Genomic DNA, 23,948 nt, shown 5'->3' on the forward strand with positions numbered 1-23,948 from the left:
GGATGGAGGATGGATGGATGATGGATGGAGGATGGATGGATGATGGATGGATGGATGGATGGATGGATGGATGGCTGGATGGATGGCTGGATGGATGATGGATGAAGGATGGATGGATGGATGGCTGGATGGATGGATGGATGATGGATGAAGGATGGATGGATGGGTGGATGATGGATGGATCAATAACTAGCATTGTTGACAGTAACATAGAATAGATGCATCAAACAACAGTTTCAGGTTTGGTCAGTAGAGGGCAGCGGTTCTGCCCCACTGAACATGTCTGGTCGAGTGCTGATGCCTTAAGGCAGTGAACATTGTTAACAGCAAAGCCTTTGTATTTTGTAAACTGCTTTTCACGTCTTTGGATGGACACTAAAGGACAACCTTCGTCCTAAAACAGCTAGTTTTCTAAACGAGTCCCAACTTTGGGGCTTCAGAGCTGCTTTTCTTTGAGGGTTTGAGATTTAGTTTAATACAAATGTAGAAACGAGGGATGTTCATTGAGACTCTTAATAACTTATACCTCCATAGGTGTTACTGTTGTTTATGCCACAGTCATACCCTTAGTCAGTATTTTTGCCATGTTTACGTTCCAAAATGTAGTTCAATAATGTTTAAGCTTCTTGGACATGTCTGTTCTTCTTTGGCAGCTCATTTTTGTCAATGAAAATAGATCATTTCTATGCATTATGATGGTGTTGTTCTTCTTCTTTGCTTGTCTTTGAATTGAAGTCATCAGTCTTAAAGTGGGCTCTGCACAGGAGTGACTGGAGTTTAACCAGCCGTCTTCCCTCTGCAGGGTCCTCCTGGGCGTGCTGGTATTCCTGGTTCGGACGGGGTTCCTGGGCCTCCAGGTACCATTCTGATGCTCCCGGTAAGTCCTGCTGCTCTCCACATGCCCACACTGCTGTTTCCTGTTTCTGCAGCACTAACCCATGAATTCCGTTGGCTCCTCCCTGCATCACTAGCAGGCCGAGGATCATAACCTTTTTCTCAGGCGTACAAATCACTAACCCTGTAAATGTCACTCTGTCCAATGGGAAGACAGATGGTTCTGTGAAAGGCTCAGGACTGTGTTTGTTTGAGTGTGGGAGGGGTTGGTCCACAGCTACACAGCTTCAATTCAAACAGTGAAAATGTGGAAACACTCAGCGTGTGACCATCCGCGGTGTGGCTCTGTAACAGCAGGGACATCTTTTTCTTCTGAATCGGGTTTGTCCTCTCCTGTGTGTTTGCTAGTTTCGCGCTGGGGGGGAATCACACAAGGGGCCGGTGGTGACGGCCCAGGAAGCTCAAGCTCAAGCCATCCTGTCCCAAGCTAGGGTGAGTATTAGGTACAATTATGAGGCTTTGAGTTCAGCAAAAACAATGTTTTTATTCACTTCCATTCAATTTTATTTCTATAGCCCAATATTTACAACAATAGTCATCTCAATAGGTTTTATACCAGTGACTGTGTAATAAACAGGAATTATATAGAACATAAAGTCATAGAATTCAATAGGAAATTTTTAAACTAAACAGACTATGCTATACTGGCATCCTTGCCCTTAGACCCCCCTTCGTGGTAAGGAAAAACTCCTAAAAAAAAAGATTCCGGAAAAAAAGCAGGAACCTCAGGGGTGTCCACATGAAGGAGGGATCCTCCCCCAGGACGGACAGGCGATTTACCAGAACTCTTAGAGAAGAATTAACTTATCTAAATCTACAACTACATATATAAAGTCCAGCAGACGAGCTTCATCAAGACGGAGTTGGGGGGACAGTCAGGGGCGCCAGTTGAGGCAGAGGGGGGGGGGGGGGGGGGATTCCACAGCCAGGTGTAGGAGCAGGAGCAGAGACGAGGCAACCATGTAAGGATGGATGTAAGGCCTTATAGGTTAACAGGAGGATCTTGAACTTGATTCTAGAATCAACTGGGATCCAGTGAAGTGAAACCAACACAGGAGTGATGTGATCTCTTCTGCTAGTTCCAGCTAACAATCTAGCAGCTGCGTTCTGAACAAGCTGGAGACTTCTTAAGGAACTCTTAGGACACGCTGCTAACAAGGAGTTACAGTAATCCAGTCTAGACGGAACAAATGCATGGATGAGTTTTTCAGCATCACTCTTAGAAAGTCGATTTCTGATCTTAGCAATATTCCACAGGTGAAAAAAGGCAGTTCTGCACGCCTGAGATATGTGAGCCTTAAATGATAAATCCTGGTCAAATAAAACCCCAAGGTTTCTAACTGTGGAATTGGGGGCTATACTTATACCATCCAGGGAGACTATCTGAGCAGACAGAGCATCTCTGAGGTTTTTAGGACCAAGTATAATGACCTCAGTTTTTTCTGGGTTCAAGAGGAGGTAATTAATTGTCATCCAGGTCTTGATGTCACTGATGCAGGCGTTCAGTTTCTCTATCTGGTCATTCTGGTCAGGCTTCATGGATAAATACAACTGCGTATCGTCGGCATAACAATGAAAATTAATGCTGTGTTTCCTGATTATGTTTCCTAGGGGTAGCATGTAAATCATAAACAGGATGGTTTATTCTCTTTCCAACTTACGGGTTTCTTGTTTAAGAGAACGAGTTTCAGCGTTAAACCACGGTGCTACTCGGTTTTGTCTGACGAACGTAGGTTTCAAGGGGGCAACAACATGGAGTGTACTCCTGAGGGCTTGTAAGGCATCATTAACAAAGTGGTCATTTATACTAGGACTGATACTATGGGAGCTGGTCTCAGAGTATTTTCTCAGAATATCACTAAGTACTGGCTGAACTGTGTGTTTAAACTCAGACACAGAACGGTCAGTTAAGGTTCTTCTAAGCTGTTTCTTATTCACTGGGGCAGAAGGATGTTCCAGTGTAAGCTGGAAGGTAATCAGAAAGTGATCAGAAATGATGGGCTTAAGAGGAAGGACACTCAGCTGGCTGATCTCTATCCCATGGGTTAGAACAAGGTCCAGGGTGTGCTTATGACAGTGAGTGGGTTCATTCACACTTTGGGTGAAACCAACATCATCTAATAAAGCTGCAAAAGCCTTTCCTAGGCAGTCACTGGGGTCATCAACATGAATATTAAAATCCCCTAATATTATAATTTGATCAGAATCTAAGACAATAGTCGATAGGAAGTCGGAAAACTCAGTTAAAAATTCTGAATATGGGCCGGGGGGGCGATAAATAATTATGAGTAAAACAGGTTTTGGAGTTTTCCTGTTTGGGTGACTTAAAGACAATATGATGCTTTCAAATGAATTATAAGCATTTTTAACTTTAGGGCTGAGAAGTAAGCTAGACTGTGATATTACTGCCAAACCACCTCCTTTCCCTGAAATCCTGGATTTCTGATAGTTAGCATAAGTGGGGGGGGGTTGCTTCATTCAATCTAACATAGTCATCCTGATGGAGCCAAGTTCCTGTTAAGGCTAAAAGACTAAGGTTTTTATCAGTAATTAACTCATTGACTAAGAGGAACTTGGAGGAAATGGATCGAATGTTTAATAAACCGCATTTAATGACATCATAATTCTGCTTGTGAGAACTGCTGTCTGTCACTGTAAGGTTTCTATGACGCGCTCCTTTCATTTGTCTTTCAGCACATAAGCTAAAGCTAGGACCTGCTTGACTTTCCCTGCATGGGTTTTGCACCGGCACTAACCCTAAGGGAGGCTCAGAGGAGCGTTTTCTACTGCTGCTCTGCGCCCGGGTCTCGTCTCTGTGTTGTCAGTTTTATAATAGAAATGCCACGCAGTGTATACATGTTTGTGTGTGTAGCAGAGCACAAACCACTAAGACCTGATTTTTATTCACTTTGAGCAACAAATAAAGTCAGAAATGGTTCAGCAGTAGTTAAAGCAACAACAGATGTTCACACCTAATCTCTGACATCCGCAGCGCTGCAGGAAACGTTCCTGTTTGGAGCCTTCAGCAAAGTGGAAGCCATTGTTAAACAGATGGAGATCATTAGGTTTTACACAAACACCAACCTTCAAAAATCAACAAGACTTTTCTCCACTGAAAGGCTGCTGGAGCCTCATGAGGGTCTGAACGGCCTCCCGGCCCAATGAGGATGTGTACATGAACAGCACGCACACACATCTGTGGCGGAAACAACGGGAACGTCGCCCCATCTCTACTGACGTCTGATAGAGGCAAAACTGTTTTCCATTGTGGGGAGACGTGATTTACAGAGAACATCAAAGAACGGCTGTAAATCACTGCAGATAAACAAGAACTTCACGTGTGCACTTATTTTAACATTTGCTTTATTATGACCAACATCTGTGGATGTGTGTACGTGTGTGTGTGTGAAACTTTATTTATTTAGCACCTTTTAAGATCAAAATCACAAAGTGCTTCAACAATAAAACACAAAGTTAAACACAGAGTATAAAAACAGAATTATGAAAAATCAGTTTTAAAAAGACATTTTTTAGCTGCTTTTTATAGAAAACGCTGAGTCTGCAGATCTGAGTCTGAGAGGAAGGGAGTTCCAGAGGGATGGGGCCACTGCTGCAGTTAAGGAGGGATGGGGCCACTGCTGCAGTTCCAGAGGGATGGGGCCAATGCTGCAGTTCCAGAGGGATGGGGCCACTGCTGCAGTTCCAGAGGGATGGGGCCACTGCTGCAGTTCCGGAGGGATGGGGCCACTGCTGCAGTTAAGGAGGGATGGGGCCACTGCTGCAGTTAAGGAGGGATGGGGCCACTGCTGCAGTTCCAGAGGGATGGGGCCACTGCTGCAGTTCCGGAGGGATGGGGCCACTGCTGCAGTTAAGGAGGGATGGGGCCACTGCTGCAGTTAAGGAGGGATGGGGCCACTGCTGCAAAGGCTCGTGTTCTGTTAGCAACCAGCGGACCCTGGTCACACGACCTCAGGGACCTGCTGGGGGTGTACGGCTGCACAAGGTCTTTTCTATCGGTGTTTGGTTATTAGGAGCTGTGTATGTTTGCAGCTGGATTAACAACGGGGGGGGACTTGGATAAATTGGTTAAAAGCCTTGCAGCAGCGTTCTGGACAACCAGAACGCTTAAGCATGTTTAAGCAACCTTTACTTAAACGTGTGAAGATGGAGTTGCAGCAATCAAGACGAGAAGATAGAAAAGCATCTCCATCTCAGAACGAGACACAATTGGACTCAGATTGGCGATGTTTTAAAAAGATTAAAAAAGAAGTACAAACAACGGACCTTCAGCGGTCATTGAGAACTTCTAGGAGACCGTGTTAGTTTGGATTCCTTTATGTTTTCTGCAGAACGTTGTGCTGAGTTCTGCAGTAGAACGCCTGCAGAACTGAAGTGTTGTGGTCTTTCAGCTCAGTCTGTGATGTTTTGTATTTTCTGTTTGCCCTCCAGCTAACAATGAGAGGATCTCCAGGCCCGGCAGGACTGACAGGAAGACCCGGTCCAGTGGTTAGTCAGCCACTTACCAGATCTCCATCTCTTAGTTTTTTAGCATTTATTTTCCACATCAGCAAATATTCATACTAATGATGCGAGAAACATCAACACTGTGAGTCCAGCAGAGCTGAAACTGTCTTTTACATCAGAAATGGTCTTCAGGACATTCCAGGTTTTAGATTCCTATTTGGATCTTCTTTGAGTTACTGTGAAGTCCTGCATTTAACCTGCTGTGGCTTAAGGAGCAGCAGGGAGACACTGGTGAGCTTTTCCATTTTCAAACAGGGAAACCCCGGAGCTCCAGGTCTGAAAGGTGACAGCGGTGATTCTGGCCCGCAGGTTAGAGGAAGACTCCTGTGTTTCTTTCAGGACGTTTCCTTTCAGAAGCTTTCCTGCCCGTGTTCATGTTCTGAGCTATGTTGTATCATCTTGTCCTCAAGGGCCCCAGAGGTCTTCAGGGACCGACTGGTCCTCCAGGGAAGCCAGGAAAACGGGTAAAAACTTTGTTCTGATTGGCAAAGGTCAAAGAAACTTCTTTGGTGGTTGTAGAATCAAACTGGCGGCATGTTTGAGCGATTGCATGAAAATCGCTCAAACAAAAGTGTTGTTTTCCCATATTGTCAAAAAACACCAAAATCGCTTTTTCTCTGAGTTTTGCTACAGAATTTTAGCTGACAGAAAAAATGAATATTTTCAGCATGACTGTGTGTCAGTTTGTTTCCACCTATAGGTGAGATTTTTTTTCCAGCATTGGCGTGTTTCAAGCAGCTCGACTGCTCCCCTTAATGAACCTTTTCATCATTTAAATGTTTACTCCCTTAATGATAAGGTAGAAAGAGGCTTTCTGCTATCTGAGCGCTCACCTGACGTGTCTTCTCCAGGGCCGGAACGGCGCTGATGGAGCCCGAGGCATGCCCGGAGAGGCAGGAGGCAAAGTACGGTCCTCATGAGGTTCTGTGTGGACGGAACCACAGCCTGCACTCATGTTTGCCTTTCTTTGCTCAGGGCGACCGAGGGTTTGACGGACTCCCAGGTCTTCCTGGACAGAAAGGTCACAGGGTGAGTGTGTTGGTTCTGGGACGGGTAACCATCAATCACGTTCCACTTTCCACTTTCAAACTCTGCCACTGACGGACGTCCATCTGCATCAGAATCCAGCTGTCAGAAGCTGCTCTGAAACAAACGAGCAGCTCTGAGTTTGCCTCTTTGGGGATCGGGCCTTCACGGAGCCCAAAATGAGATGCAGGGAGGAGTGTTTGCAGACTTTCCAGTCTTGAACCATACTGAGTAATTATATGGAGCAGAGGAGGGCCCGTCCTTACAGCAGCAGCAGCACAAAGCATATATTTGTGGTCAGTGCCAGTTGTGGTGACCGTGCCGTCTGTAGATTAACGTCTGTTCTGTCTGTTTTTGCTCTTGTGGTCCACAGCGTTTGGAAAGTGAGAGTTCAATCTTTTTACTCAAACACCTTAGAAATAGAGAATGTGGAGGCCACACCCCCTAATCTTTGCTGCTTTCTGTCTGATCTCTTCCAGGGAGAGCAGGGCCCCACAGGGTCTCCAGGCCCTCCAGGACAGGACGGTCCCAGAGTAAGCGGCTCGTCAGAGGCCATCATTCCTGCTGCTTCCTGACAATAATCCTCTGTTTGTCTATGTGAACACAGGGAGAAGATGGCCAGGTTGGGCAAAGAGGAGTGGCAGGAGAGAGTGTAAGTACAGTTCTACATCCTCATGGAAATTCCCATCAGCCCTTGTTGTAAAGCGAGGCTTGGCCGTGCGCCCTTCCCCGTCCTCTGCCAGTCTGATGGTGCTGCACTGAGGGCTTTGCATGACAGATCTGTGAGAAAATTCCACGGCCTTCAAATGCTGGTGAAATGAGGCAGAGCGCTCCTTCAGAAATGCTTTGTTCTTCGTCAGACCCAGAACAGCTTCATCGTTTCTCTCATCGTTTGCAGCAGGAATGTTACTGCGTCTCTGAGCAGATTCTGTAGCTCTTCTCTGATCAAATCGACTCTATTCCTACACACCTTTAAGAACAACCCCACCAAGGATCGATGATGGATGGATGATGGATGGATGATGGATGGATGATGGATGGATGGATGGATGGATGGATGATGGATGGATGATGGATGGATGGATGATGGATGGATGATGGATGGATGGATGGATGGATGGATGATGGATGGATGATGGATGGATGGATGGATGATGGATGGATGGATGATGGATGATGGATGGATGGATGATGGATGGATGATGGATGGATGGATGGATGATGGATGGATGGATGGATGGATGGATGATGGATGGATGGATGGATGATGGATGATGGATGGATGGATGGATGGATGATGGATGGATGGATGGATGATGGATGGATGGATGGATGATGGATGGATGGATGATGGATGGATGGATGGATGGATGGATGATGGATGGATGGATGATGGATGGATGGATGATGGATGGATGGATGGATGATGGATGGATGGATGGATGATGGATGGATGATGGATGGATGGATGGATGGATGGATGGATGGATGATGGATGGATGGATGGATGATGGATGGATGGATGGATAATAAATGATGGATGATGGATGGATGGATAATAAATGATGGATGATGGATGGATGGATAATAAATGATGGATGATGGATGGATGGATGGATGGATGGATGGATGATGGATGGATGGATGGATGATGGATGGATGGATGGATGGATGGATGATGGATGGATGGATGGATGATGGATGGATGATGGATGGATGGATGGATGGATGATGGATGGATGGATGGATGATGGATGGATGATGGATGGATGGATGATGGATGGATGGATGGATGGATGGATGGATGGATGGATGATGGATGGATGATGGATGGATGGATGGATGATGGATGGATGGATGGATGGATGGATGATGGATGGATGGATGGATGATGGATGGATGATGGATGGATGGATGGATGATGGATGGATGGATGGATGATGGATGGATGATGGATGGATGGATGATGGATGGATGATGGATGGATGATGGATGATGGATGGATGATGGATGATGGATGGATGGATGGATGATGGATGGATGGATGGATGATGGATGATGGATGGATGATGGATGGATGATGGATGGATGGATGATGGATGATGGATGGATGATGGATGGATGATGGATGGATGGATGATGGATGTTTCCATTGGAGGTTACTATAGTAAATCGTCTGCCTCCATAGAACCCTCTCCTCCTCATCCTCCCGCCCTTCGTCCTGAAGTGTGAAGGTGGGCCACCCTCTGGCAGTCCGTCACACTCATCAACTGAAGGACGATCAGAGTCATATAATGAATGCTTGGAGAACCACGTGCACATGGAAAACGTTCAAACCCCACACAGAAGGATCCCAGCTGGGATTTGAACCAGGAACTTTTTGCTGTGATGCTAGAGTGCTAACCACTCCACAGCATCATGAACGTCTCTGATAGATCTACAGTGCAGGTCTTTCTAAGCATGTCAATTCAATTCAATTTTATTTGTATAGCCCAAAATCACAACAACAGTCGTCTCGATGGGCTTCGAAGTAAAACATGAACTCAAAAGGATCACGAATACAAAGAGTTCAATAGGAAAATACCAAAATGAACTAACAAACTGACTAAGCTATACTGGCATCCCTGCCCTTAGACCCCCCTTCGCGGTAAGGAAAAACTCCTAAAAAAAACGGATTCCGGAAAAACGAAGAAACCTCAGGGGTGCCCACATGAAGGAGGGATCCTCCCCCAGGACGGACAGGCGATTTACCAGAACTCTTAGAGAAGAATTAACTTATCTAAATCTATAACTACATATATAAAAGTCCAGCAGACGAGCTTCATCCAGCCGTGGTTGGGGGGACAGTCAGGGGCTAAATGATGAATAATGATCCTTTAGAAGACCACGGTGTCTGTTTTCTGCTTCAAAGCTGGATTCTCGTTCCCAGACCTCATGTTCCGTCATGTTCTAAAGTTAAAGTCCCACTATCTGTCACACACCTAGGTGTGTGAAATGGGTTCTCCGCATTTGACCCCTCCCCTGGGGGAGCAGTGAGCTGCAGACACAGCCGCGCTCGGGAACCATTTGGTGGCTTAACCCCCCAATCCAACCCCTTATGGCGGCAGTGGCTCAGGCGGTTGAGCAGGTTGTCCAATGATCAAAGGGGTCGGCGGCTCGATCCCCGCTCCCCCAGCCAAATGTCGTTGTGTCCTTGGGCAAGACACTTCACCCTCCTTGCCTCCAGTGTGGCTCCACTGGTGTATGGATGTGTATGAATGATCCCGGTGATGGTCAGAGGGGCCGTAGGCGCCAACTGGCAGCCACGCCTCTGTCAGTCTGCCCCAGGGCAGCTGTGGCTACAACCGTAGCTACCATCACCAAGTATGAATGAGGAGTGAATGAATAATGGACACACTGTAAACGCTTTGAGCGTCTTGACAAGCGCAGATAAATCTAATCCATTGTTATTGCTGAGTGCCAAGCAGGGGGCCACTGGGTCCCATTTTTAGAGTTTTTGGTACTCGGCCTGGATTTGAACACCCGACCTTCCAGTCACAGGGCAGACACTCCTCCACAGGGCCACTGAGCTGGTCATGTTCCGTCATGCTCTGATTAATGGACGTTGTGAGGGAAAAGGTTCTACAGCGTCAGTGTCACATTGGATCAGCCATTGTCATTGAGAATAAATGAATGTTTTTCATGTCAGGGGCCCAGAGGTTTGCTTGGCCCCCGGGGCCTTCCTGGTCCTGGAGGACAGACTGTAAGTATGTCTCCTCCAAAACACACATCTTCATCTTTGCACAGCAAACGGCTTCACTGCAGAGGTTTGATCTTTTAGGGGCTTCCTGGACTTGATGGACAAGCTGGACCCAAAGGAAACATGGTGAGAACCCGTCTGAGCTCCTGAGGAACGGCGGTCTGCCTCATCAGTCACCGCCTGCAGCATCAAACCTTTATGTTCCTGTGGGGTGAAAGAGATGGCGGGGAGGTTATGGTTAAAAACTGAACATTATGGGATGCATCTGCACATATCAGTGTGTTGAGAACGTTGGAGCAGAAGTTCATTTGGGGTTTAGGTTCATGTGACAAACTGGGAACCTGCTGATCAAACGATAAAGAAAAGTTTGGTCACTGAGGAGAGTTTCCCTCCTTTCTTCTCACTGATGTGTCAGTAAATCCATCCCATAATGTTCAGAGTTGAAGCTGTTTTTGGATCATCTGGTCGAGCCGATGAACTTCTGTTTCCACAGGGTCCACAGGGGGAGCCGGGGCCTCCGGGGCAGCAGGGCATGCCGGGCCCCCATGTGAGTGTCCCTTCACCCCTCCCTCACGCTGACGGGGGTTTTTCTCTGTGCTACCAATCTTCCTCCTTCATCATCTTCATCTTGGCGCTGTCTTCTGCTCCAAACCTGGATTCTGTTGCTCCAAAGTTCCTACTTTTCTGTCATTAAAGGCTAAAATTGCAGTTTTGACCGCAGCAGCTGGAAAAAAACGGCGCTCTCCTCCAGCTGCTGGGAAACCATTTGATTTCAGTTTTAACAGAGCGTTTGGCATGGGGAGGGCTGTGCAAGGTGAGAATTTGAGGCCCCCAGGTGCCCCCATTTTCCTCTGGAAACGATTATCTGGGAGCTGCATTGATGGCATGCAGGTGGAGTGAATAGCTCCGTCATTAGCTGTACCTGGCGCGGTCGACCGTCCCGTTTTCCTTTTGGGGGCTTTAAAATGTCTGCAGGAAACAACAAACCGTTTTCTAACAGCTGGAAAAGCAGATCTGAAGAAAGAAAACCAAAGTTTTGTCTGGGGGGGGTTCATGCCTCCCGAACAAACCTGACTGTACTTTAATCACCTTCTTGGGTTTTCTTTCAGGGTCTGGTTGGTCCTCAGGGTCCGATTGGGCCTCCAGGTGAAAAAGTAAGTAAAGATGGACACCCCCCCCCCCCCCCCCCCCCCTACCACAGTTCAGTAGAGTTTGTGGTTCAGGACTCACTAAGTGATTCTCCACACTGTTGGCTGAGCTTTAGGCCTCTTTAAAGCAGAAAGACACAGAATGATCCTAAATGTGAAGTCTGCTCCGTTCTTCACCGTGACTCGGTCCGCTCTGCCGTCACAGGGACCTCAGGGGAAACAGGGTCTGGCTGGACTCGCTGGTGCTGATGGTCCTCCTGTAAGTTCCTCCGCTCTCTGCATTCCTGTCACTCACAGCCAGTCTTGATGAGAACAGAATCAGCGGTTTGCTCTGCGTTTGCAGGGTCACCCGGGGAAAGAGGGTCCTCCGGGCGAGAAAGGCTCAGTGGTACGTTAACCTTTACGTGTCTAATTACAGGTTTTCTGAAACAGTTGAGGAACGGCAGAAACATGAGATCAGACTAAAGGGTCAAAGTGCCAAAATTCATTTACTGTCATGAAAAATTCATGGAAATAATTGAACCCCATGACAAATATCTGTGGCGCCTTCATGCAGACTTTCCAACACTCATTAATAAGTAAAGTCGTCAAAGTTCGGTTGTATTCACTTCATGTCTTTGTATTTTTAAAAGGAAAGACCGAAAGTATCTCAGATGAGGTTTGAGCAGAACTTAAGTCCTGTGTGTGTCCTCTTTACCTCTCAGGGTTTTCCTGGTCCCATCGGATCCATCGGTTATCCGGGGCCCCGGGGGGTCAAAGTAAGCTTGACACTTTCTGATGTCATATTCCATTTTCTCTGCATCTTATGTTGGTCTTTTTCCTCTGTCCAGGGTGCTGAGGGCATCCGAGGTCTCAAAGGGGACAGAGGAGAAAAGGTACAAAAAACCTTCTTTATGCCCCTTATTCTGTCTTCTTTCATGCTAAATGTCAAAGTTTCCTTTGAACTATTATCCTTTTCTGAATCTTCACATGGAAAAGCGTGAAAAGTCCGTCAGTCTTTGTGTCTGTAATGGAGTATAGAGGCTGAAGTGGAGCGCCTCTGTTTCTGTCAAGGTTGACCTGCTGCCTTCCTTCTTTGTTTCCTCATGTCCTTCACTGATTGGCTGAAAATCTGTTTTTGGCTCTTCTCTGTTATCAGCAAATCACAGCTTTTCAAACATGAATGTGAGGTTTTCTTTAAATTCTGCATTTTGGCTTCTAGCGTCTTAGATTGAACTTTTCTCTGATTGTTGTTGAGATTGAATTCATGATTTAGAAACATGTCTGTCCCTGGATGGACAGACATGTTTCTGAACCTGGATGGACTTGGATGGACCTGGATGGACTTGGTCATCCAGCCTTGAAGCTTCAAACTCCACACATACAGACACATTTTGATCTTTTTCTCTAAAATTGTGACTTTTTTCCCTGAAGTCAGAGAAAACATGGCTGCAGATAAACATGTACTAAGTGCATTCTCTATGATCACCACTAGATGGCAGAATAATCTGGGCATGAGAATGAGGGCAGAATGACCACTAGATGGCAGTATTGATATTTCCACAAAAGTAATTTCTCTTAGCTTGAATGTAGTGAAACTGTTGAAGTAACATCTAAATACTGTTGTTTTTGTTTGTTTCCTTTTCCTGTAAACAAAATGCCTGTTTTTTTTAATGGAGTCAGCAATGAATGCTTTCCCTTTCTCAGGGAGAAGACGGGTTTCCTGGCTTCAAAGGTGACATGGGCATCAAGGGAGACAAGGTGGGCTGTGACCCTTGATGATGATGATGATGATGATGATGATGATGATGATGATGATGATGATGACGGTTTCAGCTCCACAGAGCTGTCCCACGCTTTACTCTCTCTTTTTCTTTTTGTAATCAGGGTGAAGGAGGAGTTCAAGGGCCCAGAGGAGAGGATGGTCCTGAAGGTCCCAAGGGCACATCAGGACCCACTGGAGAGTCTGGACCAATAGGTTCAGCTGGAGAAAAGGTAGACAAACAAACATCAGAGGTTGTGTTGCTGTGATGTTGCAGCTAACCTCCGGTCTAAATTCCAAAATGCTGATTTGATTTTTGTTCTTCATTTTTTATCTTTAAGCCAGAACCTTTACTGCTTTTTTTAAATATAGGATTAGTTAGTTTATCGGGGTTTAGGAAAACTGAAATCCCATCAGGCTTTCCGTTTGCAGCAGGTATTCTGACAGTAGAAGTTCAGCTTTAGTTGCTCGTTGCTCCATGTTGGTTGTGTTGGGTGTTTTCCTTTTCGTGGGGCTGCTCATTCCTGGTCCTGGAGATCTACCACCATGACTGTTTTCCAGATCTCCAAGCCCTGCTAGCTGCTCACTAGCTCAATCCGATGTCTCCACATTCGGACTGAATGAACACACCTGGTCCAGGTAATCAGCAGCTTACAGGCGGGGTGGTAGATCTCCAGGACCAGGAATGAGGGGACCTGCTGTAACGGTTTTCCAGACTCCTTCTAACAACACTACACGGTGAGAAATTCACGGCTGTCTTTTTTATTTTCAGGGAAAACTCGGAGTTCCCGGATTACCCGGATACCCTGGAAGACAAGGTCCAAAGGTGGGAAGTTACGATAAACATCTCTGCCGGAACTCAATTCAACTGCTGGAATTCAACTGCTGTTCCTCTGCTGTTCCTATGTTGTTCTTCTGCTATTCAACTGCTGTTCAACTGCTATTTCATTGCTGTTCCACTGCTGTTCCTCTGCTGTTCAACTGCTGTTCAACTGCTATTCCACTGCTGTTCCACTGCTGTTCCACTGCTATTCAACTGCTGTTCCACTGCTGTTCCTCTGCTGTTCAACTGCTGTTCAACTGCTATTTCACTGCTGTTCCACTGCTGTTCCACTGCTATTCAACTGCTGTTCCACTGCTGTTCCTCTGCTGTTCAACTGCTGTTCAACTGCTATTTCACTGCTGTTCCACTGCTGTTCCTCTGCTGTTCAACTGCTATTCCACTGCTGTTCCTCTGCTGTTCAACTGCTGTTCCTCTGCTGTTCAACTGCTATTCCACTGCTATTCCACTGCTTTTCCTCTGTTGTTCCACTGCTGTTCAACTGCTATTCCACTGCTGTTCCTCTGCTGTTCAACTGCTGTTCCTCTGCTGTTCAACTGCTATTCCACTGCTATTCCACTGCTTTTCCTCTGTTGTTCCACTGCTGTTCAACTGCTATTCCACTGCTGTTCCTCTGCTGTTCAACTGCTGTTCCTCTGCTGTTCAACTGCTGTTCCACTGCTATTCAACTGCTGTTCCACTGCTGTTCCTCTGCTGTTCAACTGCTGTTCCTCTGCTGTTCAACTGCTATTCCACTGCTGTTCAACTGCTGTTCCACTGCTATTCAACTGCTGTTCCTCTGCTGTTCAACTGCTGTTCCACTGCTATTCAACTGCTGTTCCACTGCTATTCAACTGCTGTTCCTCTGCTGTTCAACTGCTGTTCCTCTGCTGTTCAACTGCTATTCCACTGCTGTTCAACTGCTGTTCCTCTGCTGTTCAACTGCTGTTCCTCTGCTGTTCAACTGCTATTCCACTGCTGTTCAACTGCTGTTCCACTGCTATTCAACTGCTATTCCTCTGCTGTTCAACTGCTGTTCAACTGCTGTTCAACTGCTGTTCCACTGCTATTCAACTGCTGTTCCTCTGCTGTTCAACTGCTGTTCCTCTGCTGTTCAACTGCTATTCCACTGCTGTTCAACTGCTGTTCCTCTGCTGTTCAACTGCTGTTCCTCTGCTGTTCAACTGCTGTTCCACTGCTATTCAACTGCTATTCCACTGCTGTTCCTCTGCTGTTCAACTGCTGTTCCTCTGCTGTTCAACTGCTATTCCACTGCTATTCCACTGCTTTTCCTCTGTTGTTCCACTGCTGTTCAACTGCTATTCCACTGCTGTTCCTCTGCTGTTCAACTGCTGTTCCTCTGCTGTTCAACTGCTGTTCCACTGCTATTCAACTGCTGTTCCACTGCTGTTCCTCTGCTGTTCCTCTGCTGTTCAACTGCTATTCCACTGCTGTTCCTCTGCTGTTCAACTGCTATTCCACTGCTGTTCCTCTGCTGTTCAACTGCTGTTCCTCTGCTGTTCCACTGCTGTTCCACTGCTATTCAACTGCTGTTCCACTGCTGTTCCTCTGCTGTTCCACTGCTATTCAACTGCTGTTCCACTGCTGTTCCTCTGCTGTTCCTCTGCTGTTCAACTGCTATTCCACTGCTGTTCCTCTGCTGTTCAACTGCTGTTCCTCTGCTGTTCAACTGCTATTCCACTGCTATTCCACTGCTTTTCCTCTGTTGTTCCACTGCTGTTCAACTGCTATTCCACTGCTGTTCCTCTGCTGTTCAACTGCTGTTCCTCTGCTGTTCAACTGCTATTCCACTGCTATTCCACTGCTTTTCCTCTGTTGTTCCACTGCTGTTCCACTGCTATTCAACTGCTGTTCCTCTGTTGTTCCACTGCTGTTCCACTGCTATTCAACTGCTGTTCCACTGCTATTCCACTGCTATTCAACTGCTGTTCCTCTGCTGTTTCACTGCTGTCCCCCTGCTGTTCCAACTGTTATTCCACTCCTGTTCAACTGCTGTTCCACTGCTGTTCCTCTGTTGTTCGTCCACTGTTCCGTTGCTATTCCACTGCTGTTCAACCGCCGTTCCTCTGCTATTCAACTGCTGTTCAACTGCTATTCCACTGCTGTTCCTCTGTTGTTCCACTGCTGTTCCACTGACATTCAACTGCTGTTTCTCTTCTGTTCCACAGCTGTTCCACTGCTATTCAACTGCTGTCCAACCGCTGTTCCTCTGCTGTTCCTCTGTTGTTCCTCTGCTGTTCCACTGTTGTTCCTCTGCTATTCTGCTGCTATCCCACTGCTATTCAACTGATGTTCCTCTGCTGTTCAAATGCTGTTCCACTGCTGTCCCTCTGCTGTTCAACTGCTATTCCACTGCTGTTCCTCTGTTATTCCACTGCTGTTCCACTGCTATTCAACTGCTGTTCCTCTGCTGTTCCACTGCTGTTCCACTGCTATTCAACTGCTGTCCAACCACTGTTCCTCTGCTGTTCCTCTGTTGTTCCTCTGCTGTTCCACTGCTATTCCACTGCTATTCAACTGCTGTTCCACTGCTATTCAACTGCTATTCAACTGCTGTTCCTCTGCTGTTCCCCTGCTGTCCCTCTGCTGTTCCTCTGCTGTTATTCCACTCGTGTTCAACTGATGATCTTCTGCTGTTCCTCTGTTATTCCTCCACTGTTCCGTTGCTATTCCACTGCTATTCAACTGCTGTTCCTCTGCTGTTCAACTGCTGTTCAACTGCTATTCCACTGCTGTTCCACTGCTGTTCCTCTGCTGTTCAACTGCTATTCCACTGCTGTTCCTCTGCTGTTCAACTGCTGTTCCTCTGCTGTTCAACTGCTATTCCACTGCTATTCCACTGCTGTCCAACCACTGTTCCTCTGCTGTTCCTCTGTTGTTCCTCTGCTGTTCCACTGCTATTCCACTGCTATTCAACTGCTGTTCCTCTGCTGTTCCACTGTTGTCCCTCTGCTGTTCCAACTGTTATTCCACTCCTGTTCAACTGCTGTTCCTCTGCTGTTCTTCTGTTGTTCCTCCACTGTTCCGTTGCTATTCCACTGGTATTCAACTGCTGTTCCTCTGCTGTTCAACTGCTGTTCAACTGCTATTCCACTGCTGTTCCTCTGCTGTTCAACTGCTGTTCAACTGCTATTTCACTGCTGTTCCACTGCTATTCAACTGCTGTTCCACTGCTGTTCCTCTGCTGTTCAACTGCTGTTCAACTGCTATTTCACTGCTGTTCCACTGCTGTTCCTCTGCTGTTCAACTGCTATTCCACTGCTGTTCCTCTGCTGTTCAACTGCTGTTCCTCTGCTGTTCAACTGCTATTCCACTGCTTTTCCTCTGTTGTTCCACTGCTGTTCCACTGCTATTCAACTGCTGTTCCTCTGTTGTTCCTCTGCTGTTCCACTGCTTTTCCACTGCTATTCAACTGCTGTTCCACTGCTATTCCACTGCTATTCAACTGCTGTTCCTCTGCTGTTTCACTGCTGTCCCCCTGCTGTTCCAACTGTTATTCCACTCCTGTTCAACTGCTGTTCCACTGCTGTTCCTCTGTTGTTCGTCCACTGTTCCGTTGCTATTCCACTGCTGTTCAACCGCCGTTCCTCTGCTATTCAACTGCTGTTCAACTGCTATTCCACTGCTGTTCCTCTGTTGTTCCACTGCTGTTCCACTGACATTCAACTGCTGTTTCTCTGCTGTTCCACAGCTGTTCCACTGCTATTCAACTGCTGTCCAACCGCTGTTCCTCTGCTGTTCCTCTGTTGTTCCTCTGCTGTTCCACTGTTGTTCCTCTGCTATTCTGCTGCTATCCCACTGCTATTCAACTGATGTTCCTCTGCTGTTCAAATGCTGTTCCACTGCTGTCCCTCTGCTGTTCAACTGCTATTCCACTGCTGTTCCTCTGTTATTCCACTGCTGTTCCACTGCTATTCAACTGCTGTTCCTCTGCTGTTCCACTGCTATTCAACTGCTGTCCAACCACTGTTCCTCTGCTGTTCCTCTGTTGTTCCTCTGCTGTTCCACTGCTATTCCACTGCTATTCAACTGCTGTTCCACTGCTATTCAACTGCTATTCAACTGCTGTTCCTCTGCTGTTCCCCTGCTGTCCCTCTGCTGTTCAACCGCTGTTATTCCACTCGTGTTCAACTGATGATCTTCTGCTGTTCCTCTGTTATTCCTCCACTGTTCCGTTGCTATTCCACTGCTATTCAACTGCTGTTCCTCTGCTGTTCAACTGCTGTTCAACTGCTATTCCACTGCTGTTCCACTGCTGTTCCTCTGCTGTTCAACTGCTATTCCACTGCTGTTCCTCTGCTGTTCAACTGCTATTCCACTGCTATTCCACTGCTGTCCAACCACTGTTCCTCTGCTGTTCCTCTGTTGTTCCTCTGCTGTTCCACTGCTATTCCACTGCTATTCAACTGCTGTTCCTCTGCTGTTCCACTGTTGTCCCTCTGCTGTTCCAACTGTTATTCCACTCCTGTTCAACTGCTGTTCCTCTGCTGTTCTTCTGTTGTTCCTCCACTGTTCTGTTGCTATTCCACTGGTATTCAACTGCTGTTCCTCTGCTGTTCAACTGCTGTTCAACTGCTATTCCACTGCTGTTCCTCTGCTGTTCAACGGCTATTCCACTGCTGTTCCTCTGCTGTTCAACTGCTGTTCCTCTGCTGTTCAACTGCTATTCCACTGCTGTTCCACTGGTGTTCCACTGCTTTTCCACTGCTGTTCCTCTGTTGTTCCTCTGCTGTTCAACTGCTGTTCCTCTGCTGTTCAACTGCTGTTCAACTGCTGTTCAACTGCTGTTCAACTGTTGTTCCACTGCTGTTCAACCGCTGTTCTTCTGCTTTTCCACTGCTGTTCCACTGCTGTTCCTCTGTTGTTCCTCCACTGTTCTGTTGCTATTCCACTGCTATTCAACTGCTGTTCCAGTGCTGTTCCTCTGCTGTTCAACTGATATACCACTGCTGTTCCTCTGTTTTTCCTCTGCTGTTCAACTGTTATTCAACTGCTGTTCCACTGCTATTCCACTGCTGTTCCTCTGTTGTTCCACTGCTGTTCCACTGCTATTCAACTGCTGTTTCTCTGCTGTTCCACTGCTGTTCCACTGCTATTCCACTGCTGTCCAACCACTGTTCCTCTGCTGTTCCTCTGTTGTTCCTCTGCTGTTCCACTGCTATTCCACTGCTATTCAACTGCTGTTCCACTGCTATTCCACTGCTATTCAACTGCTGTTCCTCTGCTGTTCCACTGCTGTCCCTCTGCTGTTCCAACTGTTATTCCACTCCTGTTCAGCTGCTGTTCCTCTGTTGTTCCTCTGTTGTTCCTCCACTGTTCCGTTGCTATTCCTCTGCTGTTCAACTGCTATTCCACTGCTGTTCCACTGCTGTTCCTCTGCTGTTCAACTGCTGTTCCACTGCTGTTCCACTGCTGTTCCTCTGTTGTTCCTCTGCTGTTCAACTGCTGTTCCTCTGCTGTTCAACTGCTGTTCAACTGTTGTTCCACTGCTGTTCAACCGCTGTTCCTCTGCTGTTCAACTGCTGTTCCTCAGCTGTTCCTCTGCTGTTAAACTCCTGTTCCTCTGTGAGAAGCAGACTCTGCTGCTGGGGCTTTAAAAGTCTCCATAAGTTCTTGTTTAGGGTTCCACTCCCTCATAGTTATCAAAGCTCCTCCTGCTTCTTTTTACCTCTCAGAGACGTCTTCACTGTGATTCTAAAGTCAATCTTCTTTCATTTTCTCCTTTGCCGGCAGGGCTCCAACGGATTTCCCGGCTTTCCCGGAGCAAACGGGGAAAAAGGAGCAAGGGTGAGAAAATTCTAGCAGCAGCTTTTTGTCTTTAGAGTATTTCTCCGTGAATGAATCCTGAAGATTTGTGTCCTGATTATATGAGGATATGAGTGGATGGATGGATGGATAAATAGATGGATGGATGGATGATTAGTGTTTCTGAATGATTGGGGTTGTTTCTGACCAGAAAGGCTGATGGTTGCTCTCAGAAAGGCACGGCGCCGACAGCACTTCCACTGACCGTCCAGGCTGCTGAGGAATCTGATCGATCTGATAATTTATCTCGTTCCACTTATGTGCTGATGGTTCAATTCCGTCTCTGACATCAAATCTTGCGGTTCACTCGAGAAGTTATTTTGTTTTACTCAAAGCTCTTTTGTTTGTTTTTCTCAGGGAATTGCTGGAAAATCGGGCCCCAGAGGCCAACGCGGCCCCACGGTAAGCAGCCTGAAGGTTTTTCCCACTCAAAAAAACATTTTCCACTTCAGTGACTCCACGTGTTTTAATGGAAAAACATCGTGGCTGCCACACTAGTGTGTTCTGTACATCATGACGGAACATGCAGGAGTTCAGTGACAGAAGCGATTGACTGCATTTTTAATGCTTTGTGTGAAAAATCAAGGGTCCACGAGGAGGACGAGGACCACGAGGGCCGACCGGGAAACCAGGAGCAAAGGTAAACACCAGGTGTAGGTTTGGAAAGTTCAGGTTAAAGCTTCTCTGTGTTTCTTTCTGTGTTTTTGTCCATTTTTATCTTCATCATTTGTAATATTTTCCTTTCAGGGTACCTCAGGGACTGACGGACCTCCAGGCCAACCCGGAGAACAGGTTAGTGCCTCTTTCAGTTTTTGCTGTTTCGTCATTTTTACAGGTTTCACTGAAGCACTTGTCTTTGATAAAGCTTCTGTTTCTGTCTGAAGAATTATTGGTTTTCATCAAGATCATTAATATTATAAAATATTATTTAAGGTTTTTGATCATTTTTGCTTCTACTGCTAAAAATACAAAAGCACCAAACTGAACATGAATCATTCTGGAGTTAGAATCACCGTTGCTTTGAGAATATTCTTTTATCGTTGTATGTCACTCTAGTTCGTTGCGTCGTTACAGTCATTATACTGTTTGCTGTTATTATGTCAGTAGTTGTAATAATTCATTTATTTAATCATCTTCTTACTCATTTTTTTTTCTTCTTTACCTGTAATTCCAGGGGCCTCAGGGGCCGCAGGGACCCGTGGGTATGCCCGGACCCAAAGGACCAAATGTAAGCGTTTTCTGTGAGCCTGAAGCCTGCCCCGCTTTCAGAACCTTTACATGTCTTCATCACCACAAACTTTCTTCTTCTCTTTAAGGGCCCCCCAGGAAAAGACGGGCTGCCCGGCCATCCGGGGCAGAGAGGGGAAACGGTGAGTTGGGGGGTCATGTGACCATGAACACAGCACACAGACTCAGTCAAGGTCATTAGAACCAAACAGAGCCTGACCTTAGACGAAACAGGAGAACAAACAGAAACCCTCATCTCTGTAGGCAGATCGGATACAAAGCTGATGGAAAAGTCAGCCTGAAGTAAATCCATATGAATGTGATGCTAAAGAAAAACCATCAATAATAATAATTCCAGCCGTCAGTCAGATGTGGCTCCCACCTCAGCCTTTGATGGACAGACTCTGCAAAAATCACTGAGAAAAGAGCTGATGATGCTCTTTTATGAAGAGTATAGACCATTTGGTTTTTTACATCATTGACACCCCCCAAAGTTACAAACCAAAAGGTAAATGGCGTGTACTTAAACAGTACTCTACCACCTTTACTGCCTCCCAAAGCTCTTTACTGTCCTCTTCAGCACTGATACTATAGTACAATCAGTACAATGAAATCTATAATACCAATCACCACATTTGCTACGATGAGGCTGTTCCTGCAGGACTCACAGCTGTCACTGTTCTCCTCTTCAGGGCTTTCAAGGAAAGACGGGGCCCCCAGGACCCGGAGGTGTGGTTGGACCCCAGGTACGGACACTCAGACATCTGTTTATCATCTGAAACAGAGGCAGAGCCACAGGAAGCTGAGACCACACTTACCTGAGGGAGGGCAGAAGACACTGCATAAAGCCCCCTTTCAGGCCGTCATACACCACGCGGGGTCCAGCTCAGATTAGCTGCCTATCGGTTGGTTGGTGGGGGTTTACATCCAACAGCCCTTTCAGGACTGTTGTTGCACAAGAAGGTCCAGCTGAAATCCAGCTCTGCTCCATCTTGGCTGAATGCTAGTGATCTCCCACTGAGTGCCTCTTATTGTGCACTAGCCTATGCTGCAACAGGACCATGACCCCCCCAGCTCATCCAAAGACGGGTCAAACGCTTTCCCTAACTCCACCAATCACAAGGGGATTTGATGAACAAACTCTCATGATCCCTCAAGCACTGGGTGTAAGGTGTAGAGCTGACTCCCCCTCCCCGGACAGACCAGCAACATCCAGAGACCTGAGGAACTCAGTTGACCTCGTCCACACCAGGAGCTTTAAAATATTTCCACATAAATGTAGTCTGGCTGGTCACCCGAGCCTGAGACGGCTGCTGGAAACATGAGGATGAACAACACAGCAGGCAGATAACAATCTTGGAGGCTCTGCAGACCCCCGCAGACCCCCGTCTTCCTGGTTGGCCCTGCTGGATCCTGCAGCCTCTGCTTCTCAATAAGAATGATGCTATGGTGGCATCCTCGGGATGGGGGCCCGTCTTCTGCCATCAGCAGAGAACTTCAGGGAGAGAATAGAGCAGATGGAGGTTTCAGCTGTGCACACCTGAGAACGGAGACACCAATGCCAGAAAAGAGGAAGACGGATCCTGAAAGTGGATCCGACTGAAGTTCTGAAAAAGCAAAGAGTTTGATTCCTTAAAAAAGGTTTCCATCAAAGTTCAGTCGGTCTGCTGAGTCAAAACCATCGATCTTAATGAGTATGTTGTTCATGAAAGGGACCAACTGGAGAGACAGGACCAAGTGGAGAACGGGGACATCCAGGCTCCCCAGGTCCACCTGGTGAGCAAGGTCTACCGGGAGCTGCAGGAAAAGAGGGTGGAAAGGTCTGTCAAAGTTTTTGTCAGAAGTCAACAGTATTTAATGGCTCCGTCTGATTATTCTGCTGCACCTTTAAAGGCATGGAAAGTTCCCTCATCAATCTCATCCACAGGGAGATCCGGGTCCCCACGGTCATTCGGGCAAGGTTGGGCCCCCGGGCTTGAGGGGCTTCCAAGGGGCAAGAGGTCTTCCAGGGGCCACGGTAAGAATCCTCACTAACCTAAACAGGAAAAAACTCAGTTCACAAATGCTCCTGCTTTTTATCACAATCACAGTCCAAACCCACTTTTAGGTTTGTTCTCGTTGGCTCTGGTGGAGTTAGGTTAGGCGGGTTGGGTTATGTTAAGTCGAGTACAGTCGAGGTAGTGTGTATGTATACATATGTAGGAAAATAATACCCCGCCCCCTCCTCTGGTTTCAGGGTCCAGCTGGCTTAAAGGGAGGAGAAGGGCCTCAGGGTCCCCCTGGCCCCATTGTAAGTAGCCTGTTGCTATGGTTGCCTGTTTTCTTTCTTTTACAGCAGTCAATTATGTATATAGATCCAGAATGGATCACTGTGAACAAAATGCTTTCATTTCATATCAAAATATGTCTGTAGATAACTGTCACATTGATGATGCTATTTGTAAAACTGATTTACTTTTTATTGTTTTTATTTATTGATAACATCAAACTTATTTCTCTTAGTCATTTTAAAGGAGTTTCGTACATTTCATTGTTTTTTTAGGATGATGTTTTTCTAATAAGCAAAGAAACTTTGTAATTTTCCCAGAATATTTAACAAAAACATTGAAGTAACAGGGAATGAACTTTTTGCCCTTTAAAAAACAACACGTGTGAACATGTGACACGTGTGAGCATGTTACATGTGTGAATATGTGACACGTGTGAACATGTGACCTGTGTCAACATGCAACACGTGTAAACATATAACCGGTGTGAACATGTGACACGTGTGAACATGTGACCTGTGTCAACATGCGACACGTGTAAACATGTGACCTGTGTGAACATGTGACACTAAGGAACATGTGACCTGTGTGAACATGTGACACTAAGGAACATGTGACACTAAGGAACATGTGACCTGTGTGAACATGTGACCTGTGTAAACATGTGACCTGTGTGAACATGTGACCTGTGTGAACATGTGACACTAAGGAACATGTGACCTGTGTGAACATGTGA

General features: G+C 46.6%; 1 protein-coding gene across 1 annotated transcript in view; it reads left to right on the forward strand.

Annotated features, from left to right (window-relative positions):
* LOC101171898 (collagen alpha-1(XI) chain) overlaps positions 1-23,948 on the forward strand; it is a 75,949-nt gene that overhangs the window by 23,569 nt on the left and 28,432 nt on the right. Inside the window, exons 12-41 of the mRNA XM_023965025.2 lie at positions 803-877; positions 1,243-1,326; positions 5,344-5,400; positions 5,674-5,727; positions 5,829-5,882; positions 6,270-6,323; positions 6,394-6,447; positions 6,924-6,977; positions 7,052-7,096; positions 10,133-10,186; positions 10,265-10,309; positions 10,677-10,730; positions 11,293-11,337; positions 11,537-11,590; positions 11,675-11,719; positions 12,036-12,089; positions 12,162-12,206; positions 13,018-13,071; positions 13,198-13,305; positions 13,845-13,898; positions 19,647-19,700; positions 20,076-20,120; positions 20,305-20,358; positions 20,466-20,510; positions 20,893-20,946; positions 21,035-21,088; positions 21,638-21,691; positions 22,658-22,765; positions 22,873-22,962; positions 23,182-23,235. Coding sequence (XP_023820793.1) covers positions 803-877; positions 1,243-1,326; positions 5,344-5,400; positions 5,674-5,727; positions 5,829-5,882; positions 6,270-6,323; positions 6,394-6,447; positions 6,924-6,977; positions 7,052-7,096; positions 10,133-10,186; positions 10,265-10,309; positions 10,677-10,730; positions 11,293-11,337; positions 11,537-11,590; positions 11,675-11,719; positions 12,036-12,089; positions 12,162-12,206; positions 13,018-13,071; positions 13,198-13,305; positions 13,845-13,898; positions 19,647-19,700; positions 20,076-20,120; positions 20,305-20,358; positions 20,466-20,510; positions 20,893-20,946; positions 21,035-21,088; positions 21,638-21,691; positions 22,658-22,765; positions 22,873-22,962; positions 23,182-23,235 — 1,755 coding nt within the window. The remainder of the gene's footprint in view (positions 1-802; positions 878-1,242; positions 1,327-5,343; positions 5,401-5,673; positions 5,728-5,828; positions 5,883-6,269; positions 6,324-6,393; positions 6,448-6,923; positions 6,978-7,051; positions 7,097-10,132; positions 10,187-10,264; positions 10,310-10,676; positions 10,731-11,292; positions 11,338-11,536; positions 11,591-11,674; positions 11,720-12,035; positions 12,090-12,161; positions 12,207-13,017; positions 13,072-13,197; positions 13,306-13,844; positions 13,899-19,646; positions 19,701-20,075; positions 20,121-20,304; positions 20,359-20,465; positions 20,511-20,892; positions 20,947-21,034; positions 21,089-21,637; positions 21,692-22,657; positions 22,766-22,872; positions 22,963-23,181; positions 23,236-23,948) is intronic.

The sequence above is a fragment of the Oryzias latipes genome, chromosome 17 (genome assembly GCF_053564925.1).
Source record: "Oryzias latipes strain Hd-rR chromosome 17, Olatipes_Hd-rR_3.1".
NCBI classification, from domain to species: Eukaryota; Metazoa; Chordata; class Actinopteri; order Beloniformes; family Adrianichthyidae; genus Oryzias; species Oryzias latipes.